Genomic DNA, 19790 nt, shown 5'->3' on the forward strand with positions numbered 1-19790 from the left:
CGGGCCCGATGCCCTCGCACGGCCTCCACCGCTTTTTCCTGCGGCGATGAACGCAGGGGAGCTGCCGATTGAAGTTTTTCTCAAGGCACAGCCGCGCTCGGTGCTCAATAGACTGTATGAGAAGCCAGCGAGCTGCTTGGCCGTGTTCCGGTACGATACCCACGTGCTTACCCCAGACTGCTGCCGATGGTAGCGCGGCAGGTTATTATGGACATGCTTTTTCTTGACGGCCCACTCGCCATTCGCGACTGTCTGCGCCTGTTTCGCCAGGAGAGCGCAGGGTACGTGGTTTAGCTACTTACAAAAATAGCGAATATACTGTGCCTGTTCAGCGCATGGAACATTTATCCATCATCATGACGCGCGACGGCGACTTGTACATGAACGACATCTTCAAGAAAGGCATTACTGGCGCGCTTAATGGCAGCGGCGATTGTGCATCTTTTGGCACGCCATGCACGCCATCCAAAAGCGACCGCGAGAAAACCAGCGTCGAATTCTTGGACGAGTATGCGCGGAAGCAGTGGGAGACGATCCTTTACTTTATGGTCGGCAGCGAGCAAACACCGGCGCCGCGCAACACGGTGCTCTTTTTGCTGCAACGTGCAGGTCTTATGCAACGCGATTCCGATACCATGCAACTGAGTATAACGTCGGCAGGGTTCCAGTTCCTGCTACAGGACATCAATTCCCAGCTCTGGGTCCTCCTGCTGCAGTACTTGCGCATGACCGAAGAGCGGAACATGGACCTGGTCGAGGTGCTTGCGTTCTTCTTTACGGTGGGCGGTCTTGAAGTAGGTCGTGCGTACGAAGCCAAAGGCTTCTCCCTTACACAGCTGCAGACGCTCGAAGAGCTCAGCGACTATGGGCTCGTGTACAGGCCGTCCAAAGCTGCGAAATACTTTTTTCCGACGCGGCTAGCGGCAACACTTACATCCACCGCATCTCCTTTGCTTTCTTCGCTTGGCGCGCAGGAAGCACAAGGCTATGTCATTCTTGAAACCAACTACCGCATCTATGCGTATACCTCCAATCTTTTGCGCATTGCGATTCTGAATCTCTTCATCACGCTCAAGAGCCGCCTACCGAACCTGGTTGTTGGCCAGCTGACGCGTGATAGCGTCAAAGCGGCGCTAAAAAAGGGAATCACTGCCGCTCAAGTAATTGCGTACCTGAGCCACCATGCACACCCCCAAATGTACAAAAACGACCCGCTTCTGCCCGCGACCGTTTCGGACCAAATCCGGCTGTGGGAGCGCGAAAAGAATCGTGTGGCTACGAGTGTGGGGAATTTATATGCCGAGTTTACGTCGAGTCAAGATTATGAACAGGTGCGCGATTACGCACAGAGCCTTGGCGTGCTGCAATGGTCCAGCGATGCAAAGCGCATGTTTTTCGTCGCCGCCGAGGGACATGAAAACGTGCGCGAGTTTATACAGCGGCGCCGCGTGTAAACACGCTACGGACGCCGCCCAAGGTGGATCGACAACCGCGACACAGAGGACGTATCCACAATCGGGCTACCGTACATGCGCCATGCACGACCAGCGCCGCCACTTGCATGCTCCCACGCTTGATCGCGCCCCAAGAGCGCAAGTGCAGTCTCCCAGAGCCATTCGTCCTTCTTCACATAGTGTACCGCCACTGTTCTGCCCACCGCATTATCGAGATACCGGGCATTGCGCAGGCTTGTGGTGAACGGATCATAGTTTGCGCCGTATGGGTTTGTAATGTGTACAAACTTGCCCTTTGGCACAGGGCTAGCGAGGTGATGGTAGGATGCGAGACCATAGTTTGGCTCAAAGTCAAATGCATTGTTGAGATGCGGCTCGCTGCGGTCGGCAAAGAGGCGCGCGTCATTTGCACTAAACACAGCGTCGCTGTACATGTACCACTGCTGCGAATCTAGATCGTGCGGCGAGCGGTACCAATGCCCCTTCCAGCGCCCGCCACCTTCGATCAGTGCCTCGACGCTTTCCTCAACGCTCAGGTCTGGCTGGGGAGGTTGGTACGCGACCCGCCACTTGCTCGTGGTTGAATAGGACCGCGCTTGGTATGGACCTTCTCGCCGCGCCAGCTCCTGGGGCGAAATACCCGCTCGGAATTCATCCTTGATCTTGCGGACGTGATCAGGAAAGAGAAATCCGTGTGCATACGGCGTCCAGGATCGTGGGTGGTCGTAGATCCAGCACATTTCTGCGACCCACGCAATGCGCGCCGCGTCGGGGTGCATCTTGATCCATTCTGTCATTTTCGAGTCCTCTTTGCCCGCGCGTGAGCGCGCGACATTGGGCGAGGTGGCAATGTACTGTACAAGGTCCTGGGAAAGTCCATACAGCTCGCCGGCCATGAATTGTTTGCGGACAAGGTATCCCCAAAATGCCATTCGCCGCGGCGCGGCACGCAGGCGCAGCTCCAACTGGTCCAAGACGATAAACGCATCGTCGTCGGCTTTGAGCACGTAGTCTGCTAGCTGGTACTGGACTTGGTATTTTCCGTCGAGCGAGACAGAGGGGTGCAAACTGCTGCTCTCGGCAGGGACCAGCACAGGCATCGTCCCATTCTCGGCCGCCCACCGAAAAAAGTTGAGGGTCTTTGTGCTCTTTTGCGTTTCGGCCATGTCGAGCACCACAATATCATTGTACATTTCCATTTCGAGCGCAATGCGATGTGCCAAGTTCTTTCGCGGGCGTGCCAGTATAAATTTCACAGCGACGTTTCCAAGCGGCACGTCTGTTTCTGGGTGTCGCGGCACAGTCATTCTTGCATACGTGTCGCGGATCACCATGCGCCGCGAAAAAGCGGCGTCGTAGGACATGACGCCTACAAGTATGTTTACAGGCGCCAAATGCGCGACGTCTGCAAGTACAAACTCTGGCTGAGCATTGCAGAACTCACGCCATGGCATTCTTTCTTTGTCTGGATCCAAGAGGTACTTGGTGGCAAAGCCGATTGTGAGACCCAGAACGGTTAGCAGCACAAGAAAGGCCAGGCTCAAAATTGGGCTCTTTTTGTACACAATGTATGCGCGGCGTACCTGGATCAGACACCGCATAACAGGCGCGCGGATCCATGGGTACTCTCTCCAATTCGACCACCGGCTGCGTCGCCGCGAATGCTCTTTGCCGGGATATGTGTACGGCAAGAACCCGTCGCGCTCAGACGAGCCCTGCGCGAGATTGTCGCCGCTCACGTCATTATCCCCAATTCCCCGCAAAAACGAAACGGTTTTGGACCACTGTAATGGGACCATAGACAGGGGATGCTCCGGGAATCCCGCGTTATTCTCGGCGGCATCCCGGTTCGGCGGTGCCATCCCAGCATGGGTCAAACGCATCGTTCGCGCCACTGTCGTGCACACGCGGAAAACCAAGTGCGCTCTCGCTTACTAACAATTGATCGACATACGACATGCCACGTGGCGGCGACTGTGCCGTTGGCCCCGCACGGGGCGTGTGTCGTGCAGGGTTGCGACACACAACTTGTTTACCACCATGGAGAACTTCGTAAACATGGGCAAGGAATACTTGTCTGGCCAGCAGGGCCAGCAGGGCGGCGGCAGTCTGTTCAATCTGCAGAACGTCATCGGCCACGCCACTGAGCACGATCAGCAGCAGGGCGCGCAAGCCAACAGCGGTTTGTTTGCCACTGTCGCCAACACGCTCCACCAGAAGCAGGCGAGCGGCAACATGGATCAAAATGTCGATGAGGGTATGCTCAAGAATATTTTTAACAAGGTGTCTGGCACTGGCACTGGCACCGACGAGGAGGTCGGCCAGGCGAGCGCGGTTGATGCGTTCCGGAAGCACCTTACTGGAGGCAACCAAAATCAAGCGAGCTTGGACTCCATCCTCGGCAAAGCCATGTCGCAGGCTGGCGCTGCTGCGGCCAAGAGCGGCGGCAACCAGCAAAATGCGATGGATCATGCATCGCAAACCGTTATGAAGCTCGCGATGAAGCACAAATTGAACAGCATGATGGGCAAGAGCGACTACTCGGAGATCATGAGTCTTTTGACATAGGTCTATAGCTTAATCTGCCACCATTATGGATGTCGCATGTACTGTAGCGCCGCGTACCCGTCCCCGGGCTGCAATGGCTGAGGCACGCCGCGAGCTGCATGAGGCTGTGCAGCGGTCGGATGGAGCGATGAGGCGATATGGGACTGCGGTGCCTGGGCATACGCCGGAGGCTGCGCGGACGAATGCGCTGCAAGTTGTGCGTCTGATACGCCAATCGGAGACCGCGGCGGTGGCGGCAGTGGCGACGCTGGGGGCGGCACATTGCGCGTCGGCGGCGGCGGAATCGGCCCTTCTGGTGGTGGTGGTGGCAGAGCACGACCTGCATCGGAGCTGATTTTTACGCTCGGCGTCGTGCTTGTTGCCACAATAGAGCTCGTAAGCACAAGGCCCGGCCATGGCGAGAAAGTCGTCGTAACGGCGCCCGCCTCGTTATCGGCTCCAGGTGCGCCACTGTCGGGGAAACGCACGGAAGGGAGCGCGGAGACACCTGCGACCGCTGGGTTGTCGTGTGCGTTCGACATGCCGCTACTCGAACTAAGGTACAATCGATCCATACCTAGATCGAGCCGCGAAGTGTCTGCCTCGTTGTCTTCCACTCCACCGCTTTTCTGGATCTTGCCCCAGTTCCCGTTTGCATTCTTCCAGCCCGTTTTCCAACCTGCAGAAGCGTTTTTTGCCGACTGTGACGCAAAATTCTGTACAATTCGCTGGCGCTCTGGGTCGGTAACCGCATCTGCGATCTTGCTCTGGGACTGCTTCATAATCTGTACAAGCGCACTGCGCTGTGTGCCCGTCAAGATTGGCCCTGCCGTCGCTGCGAGAGTCGCATCGAAAACTGTCGGCAGGACGTCCGAGTTGGCAATCACATCGCGCGTCCACTTGTTAGCTTTCGATAGTTCCTGCTTGCTACTCGCAGCACGTGTGTCATCGCCCTGCGATTTGCGCAGTGTGATGGTGCCCAGCAACGCATCAATTTCATTACACAGGGCCGCGTCGGCCGCGCCGGAAAGCGCAAGCTGACGCAGATTTTGGCGCGTCTGTTCAAGGAGGAACTCTGCATGCGACGGCGCAGCCGCCTGCTTCTGTGGCGGCTGCGCCGGCGTGCCTCGTGTCGTCGATGAACGGGCCATGCAGCAGGCACGCCCGCTGTTGCCGACACAGCGCAACTTTCTCGGCCGAAACAAAATGCGAACGCCGCGGAGTGTGTTGTTGTTCCGCGTCGCATTATTCCCGACACAGCACACCGTAATTCTTAAAACAGCTCCGTGCGCGCTTGTTTTCCCTCTGCTAAGGACTAGTATAGCTTTGAGTGGTCCGATTGCGTCGGCCGCTGCACAAGATGGTGGACCCAAGCGTTCCATCATCGCATGTCCAGAAAACTAAGAACTGCATGTCCCTAGTATGGAGAAAGATTCAGGAAATCGATCTGAATCCTGAGACGGCATTTCGCCGCAGAAGGCCACCACCCGCACCGCGCCGTGTTGTGGTGAATGCAGACCTGCCACCGGATGCGGTAGACAGCAAAGGACGGGTAATAAGATCGTGGATCTATTGCACGAACCAAGTCAAGTCGTCCAAGTACACCCTGTACAACTTTGTCTTCAAAAACTTGCTGGAGCAGTTTCGCCGCGTCGCGAATATTTTTTTCTTGGTTTTGGTCATTCTTCAATTCTTCCCAGAATTCTCGACCATTAGTCCTGGTGTTGCCATGCTTCCTTTGCTTATTGTCTTGGCCATCACCATGATCAAGGACGGCTACGAGGACGTGAAGCGACACCAGTCGGACCGTAGTATTAACCTACACAAGACGCACATCCTCGCCGGCGGCGGCTTCAAGAACCACAATGCAACCGAGGCAAAATCACGCAGCTTGTCCTTTTTCTTAGGCGTGTTGCGCCAGTATGTCTCGCCCGTCTTTGGCGTCAAGCACAAGCCAAGCCCTGACGCTGCGCCCGCCGCAGAGGAGCTTCCGATCGATTCGCACGGCCACGCACAGTCGATGGACATTTCCCGCACTTTATCGCCCACGCCCATGTCGCCGATCGACGAGCGCAACACTGTAAACTTTACCTCGCCGCTCACTTCACCCGTCTCAGCTTCCCACGAATGGCGCTCTCCTCAGCAGCGCCGGAGCATGCATAGCGAACGCTCACGCCGTACCTCTGGGACACATACGCGCAAACGCGACAGCATGCTGAGCGAGCTACATCACAAGCATGATGACACGTTGCCGTACTGGAGGACGCGTACGTGGGAAGATTTGAAAGTCGGCGACATTGTCAAGCTGCAAAACAACGAAGAGGTCCCTGCGGACATTCTGATTTGCTCCACCAGCGAAGACGACGGCATCTGCTTTGTTGAGACGAAAAACTTGGACGGGGAGATCAACCTCAAGTCGCGGTACGCCGTTCCTGAACTTTCTGGTATGCGCACCAAAGAGGACTGCATGTACTACCACTTTGACGTCGAAGTCGAGTCGCAAAACACAGACATGTATCGCTTCAACGCGCGTGTTAATATGCACGACGAGGTCAACGAGCAAGGTCTCCCGTTGCAGTATCCGGTGACACTGAGCCAAGTTGCACTGCGCGGCTGCACTCTGCGCAACACCGACTGGACTATTGGCGTGGTAGTCATGACTGGCCTTGACTCCAAGGTTGTGCTCAACTCTGGTGATACGCCAAGTAAGCGGAGCTTGATGGAGCTTCAAATGAACCGCATGGTCTACGTGAATCTCGCGATTATCGCCGTGATTGCGGTGGTGTGTGCGATTGCCGATGCACAGCTAGAGAAGCATTACTTTAACCTGGGCGCGTACTGGGAGTACGCTGCGACGCGAAACGACGATAATCCAAACATTAATGGTCTGATTGCGTTTGCCAACTCGCTGATCACCTTCCAAAATTTCGTTCCCATCTCGCTGTACATTTCCTTCGAGGTCGTGCGCACAATACAAGCGCTGTTTATCTTTGAGGACCACGATATGTACTACGAAAAAGCCAAGCGACGCACCACGGCCAAGTCGTGGAATCTGTCCGACGAACTTGGCCAGATCCAGTACATTATCAGCGACAAGACGGGCACACTCACCCAAAACCTAATGATCTTTCGCGAGTGCAGCGTTGGTGGAACGATTTACAAAGGTGAAAACGCCGCGGAGGCGGTTGAACTCCTCGCATCGCGACAGCGCTCAGAGAAAAAAGTGCACCCAGACAAGATTCATGTTTGTCCCGCCTACGAAGACATGCCGCCCTACCAGAACAAGCGCTTGTCAGAGATCATTGACAACCAAAGCAGTTCCGATCACACCATTGTCGACGCCTTCTTCCACTGTCTTTCGCTTTGTCACACAGTCCATGTGGCACAGACAGAAGAAAAAGATCAGATCATGTACAAGGCCGAGTCCCCTGACGAGCAAGCGCTTGTGCAGACCGCCGCAGACAATGGCTACGTCTTTTGCGGCCGCCGCGTGAATACAGTGCAGCTCCAGGTGCCCCATACCGCACAGCGCGAGAAGTACGAGATTTTGCACGTACTCGAGTTTTCCTCGGCGCGCAAGCGCATGAGCGTTGTGGCGCGCCGCGAAGCAGACAACAAGCTGCTCCTCTTTGTCAAAGGCGCCGACTCCATGATTTATTCGCGCCTTGCCGATGGCCAGCGGGCGATTCGCCAAGAAACTGACAAGACGCTCGAAGAGTTTGCCAACAATGGTCTGCGCACATTGTGTTTTGCCATGGCCGAGCTCGATGTGCAGCGCTATGCAGCGTGGGAGAACAGGTACCACGAAGCGTCCATCGCGACAGAAGAGCGCGAGGAACGCATGGAAGAGCTCGCCAGTGAGCTGGAACGCAACCTCTACCTGCTGGGCGCGACTGCAATCGAGGACCGTTTGCAAGACGGTGTCCCGGAAACGATTGCTGACTTGAAGCGCGCTGGAATCAATGTTTGGGTCGCGACGGGCGACAAGCTCGAGACGGCAATTGCGATTGGGTACAGCACGATGCTTCTCGCGCAGGACATGAACTTGATCGTTGTCCGCGGCGGTGAATTCGGCACGCGCAATTCCGCCTACCAGCAGCTGGAGCGCGCTGTAGAGCGATTTTTTGGCGGAGAAGAAGTGGTCGAGTCGATGCAGCACCAGCCGCCGCCCACGGGCGATGCCCAATCGATTGTCTCCCAGCGGAGCATGGCGAGCCAAGCCTCGCTGGTGGGCGGAAATAATGGCGCAAGGAGCGGAGGTTATGCGCTTGTGATTGACGGGCACGCGCTCGGCTTTGTCCTCGAGGAGCCCTACAGCCGTGATTTGCTTCTTCGCGTCGCTGTGCACTGCCGCGCCGTGGTGTGTTGCCGTGTGAGCCCGCTCCAAAAAGCGCTCATTGTCCGCTTGATTCGCGACGGTATGAACGGCATCACACTTGCAATTGGCGATGGTGCAAACGATGTATCCATGATCCAAGCAGCGCACGTAGGCGTCGGTGTGGCTGGCGAAGAAGGTCTTCAAGCGGTGAACTCGTCTGACTATGCCATTGGCCAGTTCCGTTTCCTCAAGCGCCTCGTACTTGTTCATGGGCACTGGTCGTACTACCGCAACAGTAAAATGATCAACCTCTTCTTTTACAAGCAGGTCGTGCACACCGGCACTTTGTTCTGGTTCCAGATTTATTGTGCCTGGTCGACGACCCAAGCAATGGACTATGTTTACCTGCTGCTCTACAATGCGATTTGGACCGTTGCGCCGGTTGTTGGCATCGGCATCTTTGACTGCAATATGTCTGACCACGCGCTCATGCAGATTCCTGAGCTGTACGCCGCCGCGCGCGAGCGCTCCTATTTCGGCATGATGCGGTTTTTCTGGTACATGGTAGATGGCCTTTACCAGTCTGTTGTCCTCTTCTTTTTCTTTATGTACGTGTACGACACGACATCTCCGCGCAACGACGGTTTTTCTATCGATATGTACGAGCCGACAACCGGCATGGTGATTGCAACTGTGTTTGCTGCGAATCTCTACTGTGGCTTGGACGCGCTCGCGTGGAATTGGTGGATTGTTTTTTCCATTTTTGTCGGGCCCATTCTAATATTTGTCTTTGCGCCCATCTACGCGGCCTTCCCCCCTACGCTAATTTGGACATACTCATGGGGCAACAATTACGCACTGTACCGTTCCGCGCAGTTCTGGTTTATGAATATCCTTACCGTCGTGCTCTGTCTGTTGCCGCGCTTTCTGTACGAGTATTGGCGGATCATGACCATGCCCAACGATGTCGATGTCGTGCGGATCATCGATACACGCGAGCCCAGGCACGACTATGTGCACGATCCGCGCATGCCGGGGATGCGCGCTGCGCAGGCATACGAGTCGGAGGCGATGGATGGCGACATTTCGATGCGCTCCATCCACAACGATGACCATCCGCTCATGCCCGTTCAGAGCAGGCACAGCAGCGTGCAGTACGATATGAGTACTGGACAAGAGGCGATTTACCGCGGCTACTCATTCGACGCTACCGATGGGCCTATCCAGCGACCGCGCAATCGAATCCGCCAGTTTGGCAGCAAACTCAACCCGTCGCACTTGCTTCGACGGCGCACAACACGGAAGAAGGACGAAGATGGCGCGCACTACATCAGCACCAGCGATCGCCACGCTGCTGTGCTTTCGCGTGGAGCAAGCGTCGCACATTCTGACGATTACACGAGCAAGCGGCGGTCGTTTATGGACGATACCACCATGGATATCGGAGAGAGCAGCGATCCACCTCTCCCGCACGTGTCTGATGCAGCCACACCGAGCATTGCCAACGCTTCTGGCGTCTCTGATACATTTTTCTCTGTTCTAGAAGGGACGCCCAGTATGCGAAATACGTCGGGAACGTACATGACACCGCGCACGGATATGCCGCGCTTTCCTCCGTAGGACAGCACAAGGCCATTTGCCCCACAAATCACGTGATACTACACAGCATAGCGCCGCCGCAGCGCTGTCGCAGCGCCATGTGGAGCCGTCTGCTCACATGGCTGCGGACGCCACCCAATGCGGAGCCGGCATCGAATGCAGACGGTGCGGGAGAGGTGCCGGTACGGCTTGGCGCTGAAGAGGCGCGGTCGTTGCAGGCGGGGCACCTCCCATTTGCGTTCTTTGCGCGGAATGCACGTGCCATGCGTGTCAATGTCGAAGAGCCAGCGACGCCCGACATGTGGGATCCGGACGAGCATGCACCGATGAAAACGATGCGTGTGTGCGCGATACGGAGCATACTTGCCACAAAAGGGCTGCCGCCCGAGCTCATCCGCGAAGTATTTATTTTTGCCGACGAAGGGCGCGAGCTGTCCATGACGCGCACTGAAGTCACCACGTATACATTTAACGCATGTGTGCGCTACCTACGTACGCCGTGCATTTTCTCGCGTATGCAGCGCAATTTTCTGTACCGCATCGAAGTCGATATCGACAGCCACGACCAGGGCTGGAGCCAGGATCCGAATCGGGACTGGATTGGGACGTACCAAGGCAGCTATACGTGGTTTGAGCTTACGCTCGATAGGCCACTGTACATGAAGGACGACGTCTCTGAAGGCTCCAGCAGCAGCGATGCAAGCACGCATTCCGAGCACGGAGCGTCTTTTGAGGAAATCCACCGCATCTTTCTCACACACAATATCCACGGCGTGCACGCTTTTAAGCGCCACACCATCGTGCTCGCGCCGGACCAGCCCATCGTGCAGGATGCAAGACCGGGTGACTCTTATTCGCTATGGGCAAGAACACAGTATACAGGGTGGGCAAATACGGTGCGGTACGCACGCGTAAGCCTGTGGCTCGATTGGGACGCTTAGGTATGCATTACCAGCATGGGCACCAGCGCCCCCACGCGCGGCATAAACTGTGCATGGCCCGTAATCTCAAATATGCGCTGCATTACGCCGCCATGGCATGTGATGCTTACTACTGTGCTGTGGCGTGCAACGCCGTGCCACACAGACGTCAATGCATTTAGCACGCGCGTGCGCATCGCATCGTCCGTCTCGCGGATAGGCTAGGAGTTAGCCACTTGTACATACGCACGCTCCATAGCATATCCTCCTCTTCAAACGGCATCGAAAAGTGCAAAGGGAAGATGCCATGGCGCGAAAAACGACGCTCGATCGTGTGCCGCGAAGCACGCCGATCGCACGTGTGTTTGCCCAGCACTTCGCGCAGTCCTTCGTAGACGTGTACGGGCGTGTTGCGCGGCACAATGCCGCGCCAGGTGCCGTGCAGAGTATCGAGGCTGCGCGACAAAGGACTGGAGCAGAACACGTTGGGGAGCGGCGGTGCATCTGCACGCTGAAGCTCGTCTGCGAATGCATCGTGCACGGCCGCCGCTTGCTGCTCGCCAAGCGGCGTGAGGAATGGGTCGGGCCCCCAAACCATGTCGTCGTCGCCGCATTGCTGCGCGAGGTGCAAATTCCACGCATCTGTGCCGTACTGGGTAAGTGTGCGTTTAACCCACTTTGGACTCCGCAAGGTCTGGGTAAGTCTACGCTGCACATACTATGGTATCCTTCGCCGTGCCGCGCGACGTACAGCAACTTGTACGCAGCGTCGCGGCGGTCGAGCGCGTGTACGATATCTGACCACGACACGCCGTCCTGAAGCCCAAGTCGCGGTGCGAGCGCTGGATGGTGCCCTGGCTTATCGTACACAAAGTACGGCAGAGACTTGGGTGAGCGCAGGCACACGTACCGTAAAGGCCATGGAGTAGCTTGCTTATTCAGCGTCGCGTTGGTATGCCTACACACGACCTACACAAACCTTACTTGAGCCCCTTGTCTTTGGCGACAAGGTTAAAAATGGTGTTGAGCTGGATGTTGCTCGTGCCCTCGTAAATCGCACCGATCTTGCTGTCGCGCCAGTACTTCTCAATGCCCTGCTCGCGCGTGAAGCCCTGGCCACCGGCCCACTCGATTGCGTAGCCAGCGGCACGCTGCGCAACCTGCGAGGAAAACAGCTTGGCCATGGCAGCCTCCTTGGTAAACGGATGGCCTTCGTCCTTGAGACGCGCGGCGTTGTACACCATATCGCGCGCAGCCTCAATCTCCGTCGCAACTTGGGCGATCTGGAACTGCATGCCCTGGAAAGAAGAGATGGGCTTGCCGAACTGCTCGCGCTCGAATGTGTACGCAAGTGCGCGCTCAAACGCGCCCTCGGCAAGACCGACCATCTGTGCACCGATACCGACACGGCCCTCGTTGAGAATCTCGATGGCGATCTTGTAGCCGCGGCCCTCCTCGCCAATCAGATTTTCGACAGGCACCTTGATTTCGTCAAAGTTGACCGTGCAGGTGCTGCTGGCGCGAATACCGAGTTTGCTTTCCTTTTTGCCGATGTTGACGCCCATGTCTTTCTCTACGGCAAAGGCAGAGATACCTTTGTATCCTTTGGAGGGGTCGCCCTGGGCAAACACGATGAAAAACTCGGCCTCGCCAGAGTTGGTGATCCACATCTTGGAGCCGTTGATAATGTAGTGCTTTCCATCGCTGCTCTTCTTCACGCTGGTCTTCATAGCAAATGCATCCGAGCCAGACGAAGGCTCGGAGAGACAGAAGCAGCCGAGCATGTCGCTCGAGAGACGCGGCATGTACTTGTTGCGCAGATGTTCGCTGGCGTACTTGCGCAGGACGGTGTTGACGAGCGTGTTGTGCACATCGCAAAGCACAGAGACAGATGGATCAATCTTGGCAAGCTCCTCAATCACAATGACCGCGGCAGTGAAGCTAAAGCCAGCACCACCCAGCTCGGGATCCGTCTCCACCGCCATAAGGCCCTGCTCAAAGAGGCCCTGGATAATTTTGGGGTCCATCTTTTCCTCCTCGTCCATCTTTTCCACGCGCGGCTTCACCTCGTTCTCGGCAAAGCGGCGCACGGCATCGCGGAGCATGACTTCTTCCTCGGTGAACTTTCTGAGGGAGTTGATGCCCCAGGGCGACTCGTGCTCTTCTGCGCGCGCGCAGCTCGTTGTGAGCGTGCGCTGAGCAACACTGATCGCTGCGCGACGTGTATTAGACACAGTACGCAGCGCGTGTGCGTTGCGCACGGCAGCACGCATCGCTGTGGTCTGACGCAGTACGGTTCGGGAGAACATGCTCGTGGTGAAAAGATACCCTCCGGCGCGATACGGATCGGCCGGCTTAATGCCACGTGCAAATGTGGGGTAGCGGACAGCGGTCCGTACAATGGCGAAGTGGGGGGGAGGGGGAGAGTAAGGAGGCCTTGGCTGTGGTGCAAAGGGTATACATGCTATACGCTGCTACACCGCACTACACCCTACGTCGTACGCCCAACATGAATGCCCATTCGCTCATTATATCGGTCCACTTCCCATTGCGCAAGACCGTCCGGACCGCCCCAATTCGCGGAACTTGTACGGTGTCGCGCACGTCGCCGATCCCCTTGGCGCGGCGGCAGCATCGTATCCAGTGGCACGGGGCCCATTTGCTGCCCGAAAATCTCGTCTGGATCGATCGATGCCTGCTGAATCAACAAATCTTCGAGTTCCTGCCCACGTGTCCAGGAAGGTTCGTGCTTGCGCTTTTTGATCGACGCCTCATCGTCCGAGTCCGAGTACTCGCTCTGGACATCGGGCAGCGATTCATTCGTCTGATTCCCAACATCGGACTGCACATGCACGGCTTGCTGGAATACATTCGCACTGCCACTCGCACGATGCACAGGCGGTTTCGCCGGCGCACAAATCCGCGACGCAGGACGCACATTCGCGGCGAGCGATGCACTGTGCGTCCCTGCCTTGGAGACGCGCGCGGTATGGACTCCGCTTGCCGTGGTAAGCTTGCTTTTCAATGCGTCTTCGGTAATGGGGTGGTCCGACGTTTGATTCGTCGACTCGCGCAATACTTTGCGCCGTTTCTCCTCGCCCGTGTAGCCACGCGTGCCGGCAGACTTGCGCGCTTGTCCTGCATGCGGCGGGATAAGCGCCCGTGCATGCACTGCTGGACGCGCGCCCGTGGCACTCGCTGGCCGCGGCACGCTCGACGGCGCGCGAGACGTGTGCGACGCAGTACGTCCTTCGTTGCCCGTGCCCGTGCCTGGGACTGGCTGGCGGTGTGTCGTCGGTGCTGCTGGCCGCATGCGGTTGGCAGGAACATGGCTGAATCTATTTGGTACCTCGAGCGCTGCATCGAGCGCGTCATCGTCCAGCGCCGTGCGTGTACCAAGCACGGTCCGAACTTTGCGGCGCGTGTCCGGCGAGGCTGGACGCAGTTTCGCAGCGCCCATAGCGCTTGCGGAGCGCTGTGGCGAGGCAGGTTTCTGGGCATGGAGTCCAAAGAGCCCGCGGATCCGCGCACCGAAACCAGGCGTGCTGTGCTGCACTGGGCTTGTAGGCGCCATGGGCGAATGTGGTCTAGGGCTAACAGCGTCGGTACGTCCAGGCAATGGTGTATTGCCCACGCGCGATGGACTTCGGCTCGCGTCGGCAGGACGTGCCGTGCGGAAAGGCGAGAGGAGCTCTTCGCGAAGGCGGCCTGGCGACTGCATCTTGCCCCGTACGGGTGATACCGTGGGTTTGCTGCGCGGCGAGGCTTGCTCGGCACGCTGCATAAAGGACGGCGCGACGGGCTTGGTTGTCTCGTGTGCTCTGCGCCATGGAGTGGCAAAGCCTTGCGCGGCGCGCGAAGGAGAGCGCTCGGGATGCGGAGTATGTCCTGCACGCGATTCGGGCCGCGCAAGACGCGAAGGAGAGCGCTGGGGAACAGGCAGCCGACTGCCGGGCGTCTCGAGACGGCTTGGGCTGCGCTGTATGTGCTGCCTGGCGGGCGTGCTTGGAGGAGAAGGTGCTTTGAACGCGTCTTCCAGCATCTCTACACGCACGTCGCTGCCCGCAGCCGGGATCGCGGCGCTTGTGTGCCGCGTTTCGGAGAGACGCGATCGGCTTGCATTTGGAGCGCTCGGCACAGTGCTCGTGCGCCGGACACTCTCTAGACGACTGCGCAGTGCGTCCAGCTGGCCAGGCGCCGTGCGTGGATGGGGCTCTTCACTGTCCTTATCCAGGAGCTCGGAAGGGATCGTGGGGGTGGTTTTGGTATCCTTGGTATCTTGTTCCCCTTGCACGGGCGAACGGCGCTCGTGGAGCGGGCTGTGCTCGAGCTCGGGCTCGAGCTCGGGCTCGGGCTCGGCGCTCACCTGGCGCTCAGCAATGGCATTGTGCAGACTCTTGTTCAGGAAACTGGACCGGAATCGTTTGCCCGAGGTCTTGGAGGCTTGTGTTCCGGGCGCCATGACGCCCAGCTCGGGCTTCTTTGCACTGCGCAGCACTGCGGAGCTTAGTGCACGCTTCGGGCGCGTGGCGGCGCCGGGTGTGGTCAATGGCAGTGGGAGACGCGCATCGAGCTCAAGCTCGGGGCTCGGCACTGTACGCTCGCTGTGTGGGCTGTGCAATGGCCCAGACTTGCGCGCTTCTGGACTTGGGACGGCTAGTGGTTCAGATACGCGCGGCGAAGACGATGCTTCGCGTGCCTCTGCACCAAGCAACGGCAAGGCTGGCGACGTGTCTTGCGTGGGATACGCCCAATCCCGCTTGCGCGGCGACTTGACCACGTCGGCAATCACGCTGCGCGTATCCTGCTCCTGATCCGCCATGCGCGCACAGAAAACGTCGACATTTTCACTTGTCTGCTCCCAAAACTCTGCCATTTTCTCATCCACTTCTTCGGCCCATACAGACACATCGACATCGAATTCGAGCTGCTTGGCAAGCAGGAGCAGCTGCGATTCCGCAATAATGTACGCATTCCGCACTACTTGCTGGTGGACTCGCGCATTCGCATCAACAAGCATCACCGCATCGTCTCGCACTTCAGAACCCGCCTTTCCTGCACGCTTCAAATCATGCCCGCGAACCGCTGCGCGCACTGCGGCCTTTTTGCGGGGCGGCATGTTGGAAACAACAGGGAGCACGCGCGGACAACACGCAGACGCGGTGGTCACGTGATCTTAACCTAGGCGCTTGCGCGCCGCCCCAGGAGGCCATGCGAGCGCCGCCGCCGGTGCAGCGGGTGTCGGTTCCGCGCTATGTGCGGCGCAGCGCGCCTTCGCCACATATTGTGTATGCGGTAGAGGTTGAGATGCCTGATTTTTCGTGGACGGTGTACCACCGCTACTCTGCGTTCGTTGCGCTGCACGACGCCATTTCTCCACCTGCTCCGCCCGCGCCGCTGCCTGGAAAGAACTATGGGGGCTACATGGTGCGCAAGCTCAGTGCGTTGGGCGGCTGGTTTCCAGTGACAGAATCACAGCGCAAGGCGGAAGAGGAGGAGGCAGGAGAGCGGTGCGAGTCGCTGCAGCTGTACCTGCGCGCGATTCTTTCTGCACGCGATGCACAGTGGCGCAGCCATTCTGCTTTCCTTACTTTTCTTCAGATTTCGGAGCATGTGCCCGCATCGATGCAGGGCAAGGCGGATTATACAGCGGCGGCCCAGCGGCGGATAAGCAATGCCCAGCGATCTGTCGCTAGGCCGCAGGACCACGCGCAGCAGCGCACCGCTACCGAGACAGATGCGACACGCACGCTTGACGATCGCCAGCTGCTGAAGTACCAGACAGATACCCTTATGGATAGCCAGGATCGGCAAGCGGAGCGGCTGGCGCAAATTTTGCAACGGCAACGTGCGTTGGGCCTCTCGATCAACGACGAGCTGCACGAGCAGTCTGAATTGCTGCAGGGACTGCACGCGGCCGTACAGACCACCGAAGCAAAGATGGGCCAAGCGTCGGAGCGGATGAAAGAGTTTGAGCGAAAGTAATTATAGATGTGCACGTTTTTTTTTTGTGTCCTGAATGCTATAGACGACTGGAGTACACTGCGCCCACGATCGAGTTACCAACCTCAGCACCCCTTGTGATCCACATTGTCTCACTGGCACGAGTCCATTGTGACCATGCGCAGCCGTTCGGCAACGATCCAATCACGCGCTTGGAATGCCAACGACGCATCGGAAGCGAGCGCCGCCCTCGCGACACGTGCTGTGGCGAGCCCCGCCCACGCTATGAGTCACGTGCATTGTGAGTACGTTGACGTCGTCTCGCCGACTCTCTGCACGGATCAGTATGGGATCTGTGAACCCGCTAGCCGCTGTCCCTTCCGGGGGGAACGCAGGGATTGTACGACCTGGCAGTGGGGCGTCGTCACATCCGCTGCCACCGCCGCATGCACCTCGTTCAGCATCGCCTCCACCCGGCGCGCATCCGCTCGCTGTGGGAAGTGTTCCACCAACGGGCCAAGCGATATGGTCTTCGCGACTAATGGATCTGCTGAGCCTTGTCCGGCACGAGTTTGACGTGATAGGGAACGATGCAGTGCATTTTAAAACGCAGCGTGATGAGATGGAGCATCGCATTGCGCAACAATTCAACGAAGTCGGTATGATGCAGGACCATGTGTACGAGTTGGAGAAGCGCCACTATGAAATTGTGATGCAGTATGAGGGGGAGATTAAAAGACTGCGTACGCTGTTGGACAGCCGCGGCATTAATGCTGAAGCGCCGCCCGCTTCGCTTCCTCAACCACCAGCTGCGGGCTCGATACGCAATGCTTCCAACGGCCGCGCGACCTCTTCGCCGTCGCGCGCAGCATCGCGTCCGCTACCTGCGGAGCATGCACGCGGAGCAGAGGTCGGCACTGGACCTGTTTCGACGCCCAAGCGCCCCAAGGTCAATGCTCCGCCGTCGAGCGCGACAGATGGGCGCAACAAATTTAAGCGTGAAGATCGCGAGGGAAGGCGCAATGATAGCGTGCAGTCAGCTCGCATGGAGCATGACTTGACGCGTGCGAACCCTTCCGACGCACCTCCACCCGCCTTTGATGCGCCGGACGAGATGCAGGACGGGATGCAGCAGCTGAAAAAAGAAGGGAGCGACTGGGTCACATTGGCCAATCCGAACACGCAGCACCCGCTCGATGTGGATCTTGCGCACACGCTCACGCATGACAGTGTTGTGTGCTGTGTTCGCTTTTCACCCGATGGCAAGTACCTTGCCACGGGATGCAATCGCGCCGCCCATATCTATGACGTCAACACCGGCGAAAAACTGGTCGAGCTGCCGAGTCCTGAACCGGAGGACAAAGGTCTGCAGGGCTTGCGCGATCTTTACATTCGCAGCGTGTGTTTCAGTCCCGACGGCAAGCTCCTCGTAACTGGCGGGGAAGACCGACGAATTCGGGTGTGGGACATTGCCGAGAAAACAATCAAGATGCAGCTGGTAGGGCACGAGCAGGAGATTTACTCCGTCGAGTACTCGCAGGACGGAAAGCTCCTTGCAAGTGGCTCTGGCGATAAGACGGTCCGTATTTGGGATGCCGAGACGGGCGATGTGAACCATGTATTGTACACCAGCCCCGGCCTGATTTGTGGCCCGAGCGTGACGGCGATTGCTTTTAGCCCCAATGGCCACTTTGTTGCTGCAGGCTCCTTGGACACGTTTGTGCGTATTTGGGATGCCAAGACGGGCAAGCTGCGCCAAAGGCTCAAGGGCCACAAGAACAGCATTTACAGCGTCGCATTCATGCCCGACGGCGATTCGCTGGTCAGCGGCAGCCTCGATCAGACGCTCAAGCTGTGGGATATTTCTAGCATCATGAAGTCGAACGACTCGGACGATGACGAGGCGACGACCTTGTCGTTGTGCAAAAACACGTTTGTTGGGCACAAGGACTTTATTCTTTCCGTTTCATGCGCGCCACAAGGCAACTTTATCGTGTCAGGATCAAAGGACCGCTGTGTCCAGGTTTGGGATCCGCAAACGGCCAAGTCCCAGCTTGTGCTGCAGGGCCACAAAAACTCGGCCATTGCAACGCATATAAACCCGATGGGTACGATGCTGGCGACTGGCAGCGGCGACTTTACCGCACGCATCTGGACATACAAAAGCACGCAGCCATAATCTACTTTAATGCCAAATAGCGGATATACTGCAAATACGTTTTTGTGTGGGAAGAATACACGGATATATGCAATCGCAATCCACCAAATTTACCGTCTTGATGGACTGTATTCGCGCGCATTGACGCGCGGTCCCTGTGGTAAGCGCTGTGGTCGACGTACCCAGCCAGCGTCGCGCTCCCGGCGGGTCACATTGCCACGCTTATCTACAAACGTATCGCGGTCGTGTGCAAAGTAGCCACCGCGCCGCTGCTCGGTATTGATCGGAACACGCCCACGGTCCCAGCGTCCCTCTCGCGATGGAATCCGCGTATCCTCTCCCGCACGCGGCGGCACATTGCGGCGACGCACTTCGCCTATCACGTCTGCATTTTGCGCGCGCCGCTGCTCCATCTCCTCCTTCTTCTGCTCTACAAACTTGCGTGGGATCCCGCCGACCGAGACCTGTGCCGAAAGCAAAAGGCCCCACAACTCGCTCATAAACGGACGAGCGCGCTTTTCCAGGAACCCCGTAAGCTGCACCTGCATATTTCGTGGATCAGGAAACTATGGTGAGTTCGTGGACAAAACATACCTGGTTATTTTCCAGGAATTCAGTGATCAGCTCTACCAACACGTCGTCTTCGAAACCGAGCAAGCGCTCGACGCGCTGCGCAATCCACTGCCGCATGACTTCCATATTGACCTTGGTCATATCGACCTGCTCCGCAAAGTTGGGCGGAAACTTGGTCGATTTGAGTAGCGTGCTTTCCTTGTTTGCAAAACGCACATCTTCCTGTGCGGAAACGCCGCTGAGGCCCACGACCATGCAAGCGGTGTGGAGCTGTGCGG

At 57.6% G+C, this 19790-nt stretch overlaps 12 protein-coding genes across 12 annotated transcripts; 6 read left to right on the forward strand and 6 right to left on the reverse strand.

The window, feature by feature from the left end:
- Window positions 1–46: 46 nt before the first annotated feature.
- TFB2 (RNA polymerase II transcription factor B 52 kDa subunit) lies at window positions 47–1454 on the forward strand (the record flags this gene model as incomplete). The annotated part of the gene is made up of 3 exons (XM_056205149.1): window positions 47–150; window positions 177–281; window positions 311–1454. The coding sequence occupies 3 exons, from the start codon at window positions 47–49 to the stop codon at window positions 1452–1454; spliced, it is 1353 nt and encodes a 450-aa protein (XP_056061124.1).
- A 5-nt stretch (window positions 1455–1459) lies between these two features.
- MVES1_000289 (uncharacterized protein) lies at window positions 1460–3337 on the reverse strand (the record flags this gene model as incomplete). Its single annotated transcript, XM_056205150.1, has 1 exon — window positions 1460–3337. One exon carries the CDS (start codon window positions 3335–3337, stop codon window positions 1460–1462), a length of 1878 nt encoding a protein of 625 aa, XP_056061125.1.
- A 157-nt stretch (window positions 3338–3494) lies between these two features.
- Window positions 3495–4022, forward strand: MVES1_000290 (uncharacterized protein; the record flags this gene model as incomplete). The annotated part of the gene is made up of 1 exon (XM_056205151.1): window positions 3495–4022. One exon carries the CDS (start codon window positions 3495–3497, stop codon window positions 4020–4022), a length of 528 nt encoding a protein of 175 aa, XP_056061126.1.
- Window positions 4023–4045: 23 nt separating this feature from the next.
- MVES1_000291 (uncharacterized protein) lies at window positions 4046–5152 on the reverse strand (the record flags this gene model as incomplete). Its single annotated transcript, XM_056205152.1, has 1 exon — window positions 4046–5152. The coding sequence occupies one exon, from the start codon at window positions 5150–5152 to the stop codon at window positions 4046–4048; it is 1107 nt and encodes a 368-aa protein (XP_056061127.1).
- A 260-nt stretch (window positions 5153–5412) lies between these two features.
- Window positions 5413–9939, forward strand: MVES1_000292 (P-type phospholipid transporter; the record flags this gene model as incomplete). Its single annotated transcript, XM_056205153.1, has 1 exon — window positions 5413–9939. One exon carries the CDS (start codon window positions 5413–5415, stop codon window positions 9937–9939), a length of 4527 nt encoding a protein of 1508 aa, XP_056061128.1.
- A 77-nt stretch (window positions 9940–10016) lies between these two features.
- MVES1_000293 (uncharacterized protein) lies at window positions 10017–10859 on the forward strand (the record flags this gene model as incomplete). The annotated part of the gene is made up of 1 exon (XM_056205154.1): window positions 10017–10859. One exon carries the CDS (start codon window positions 10017–10019, stop codon window positions 10857–10859), a length of 843 nt encoding a protein of 280 aa, XP_056061129.1.
- Window positions 10860–10968: 109 nt separating this feature from the next.
- Window positions 10969–11760, reverse strand: MVES1_000294 (uncharacterized protein; the record flags this gene model as incomplete). Its single annotated transcript, XM_056205155.1, has 4 exons — window positions 10969–10971; window positions 11003–11059; window positions 11089–11556; window positions 11749–11760. The coding sequence occupies 4 exons, from the start codon at window positions 11758–11760 to the stop codon at window positions 10969–10971; spliced, it is 540 nt and encodes a 179-aa protein (XP_056061130.1).
- A 58-nt stretch (window positions 11761–11818) lies between these two features.
- MVES1_000295 (uncharacterized protein) lies at window positions 11819–13111 on the reverse strand (the record flags this gene model as incomplete). Its single annotated transcript, XM_056205156.1, has 1 exon — window positions 11819–13111. The coding sequence occupies one exon, from the start codon at window positions 13109–13111 to the stop codon at window positions 11819–11821; it is 1293 nt and encodes a 430-aa protein (XP_056061131.1).
- A 218-nt stretch (window positions 13112–13329) lies between these two features.
- Window positions 13330–15957, reverse strand: MVES1_000296 (uncharacterized protein; the record flags this gene model as incomplete). The annotated part of the gene is made up of 1 exon (XM_056205157.1): window positions 13330–15957. One exon carries the CDS (start codon window positions 15955–15957, stop codon window positions 13330–13332), a length of 2628 nt encoding a protein of 875 aa, XP_056061132.1.
- Window positions 15958–16049: 92 nt separating this feature from the next.
- MVES1_000297 (uncharacterized protein) lies at window positions 16050–16823 on the forward strand (the record flags this gene model as incomplete). The annotated part of the gene is made up of 1 exon (XM_056205158.1): window positions 16050–16823. One exon carries the CDS (start codon window positions 16050–16052, stop codon window positions 16821–16823), a length of 774 nt encoding a protein of 257 aa, XP_056061133.1.
- A 499-nt stretch (window positions 16824–17322) lies between these two features.
- On the forward strand, window positions 17323–18960 carry TUP1 (general transcription repressor; the record flags this gene model as incomplete). Its single annotated transcript, XM_056205159.1, has 1 exon — window positions 17323–18960. One exon carries the CDS (start codon window positions 17323–17325, stop codon window positions 18958–18960), a length of 1638 nt encoding a protein of 545 aa, XP_056061134.1.
- Window position 18961: 1 nt separating this feature from the next.
- MVES1_000299 (uncharacterized protein) lies at window positions 18962–19767 on the reverse strand (the record flags this gene model as incomplete). The annotated part of the gene is made up of 3 exons (XM_056205160.1): window positions 18962–18964; window positions 19122–19481; window positions 19534–19767. 3 exons carry the CDS (start codon window positions 19765–19767, stop codon window positions 18962–18964), a joined length of 597 nt encoding a protein of 198 aa, XP_056061135.1.
- Between the last annotated feature and the right edge of the window lie 23 nt (window positions 19768–19790).

The sequence above is a fragment of the Malassezia vespertilionis genome, chromosome 1, assembly GCF_029542925.1.
Source record: "Malassezia vespertilionis chromosome 1, complete sequence".
NCBI lineage: Eukaryota > Fungi > Basidiomycota > Malasseziomycetes > Malasseziales > Malasseziaceae > Malassezia > Malassezia vespertilionis.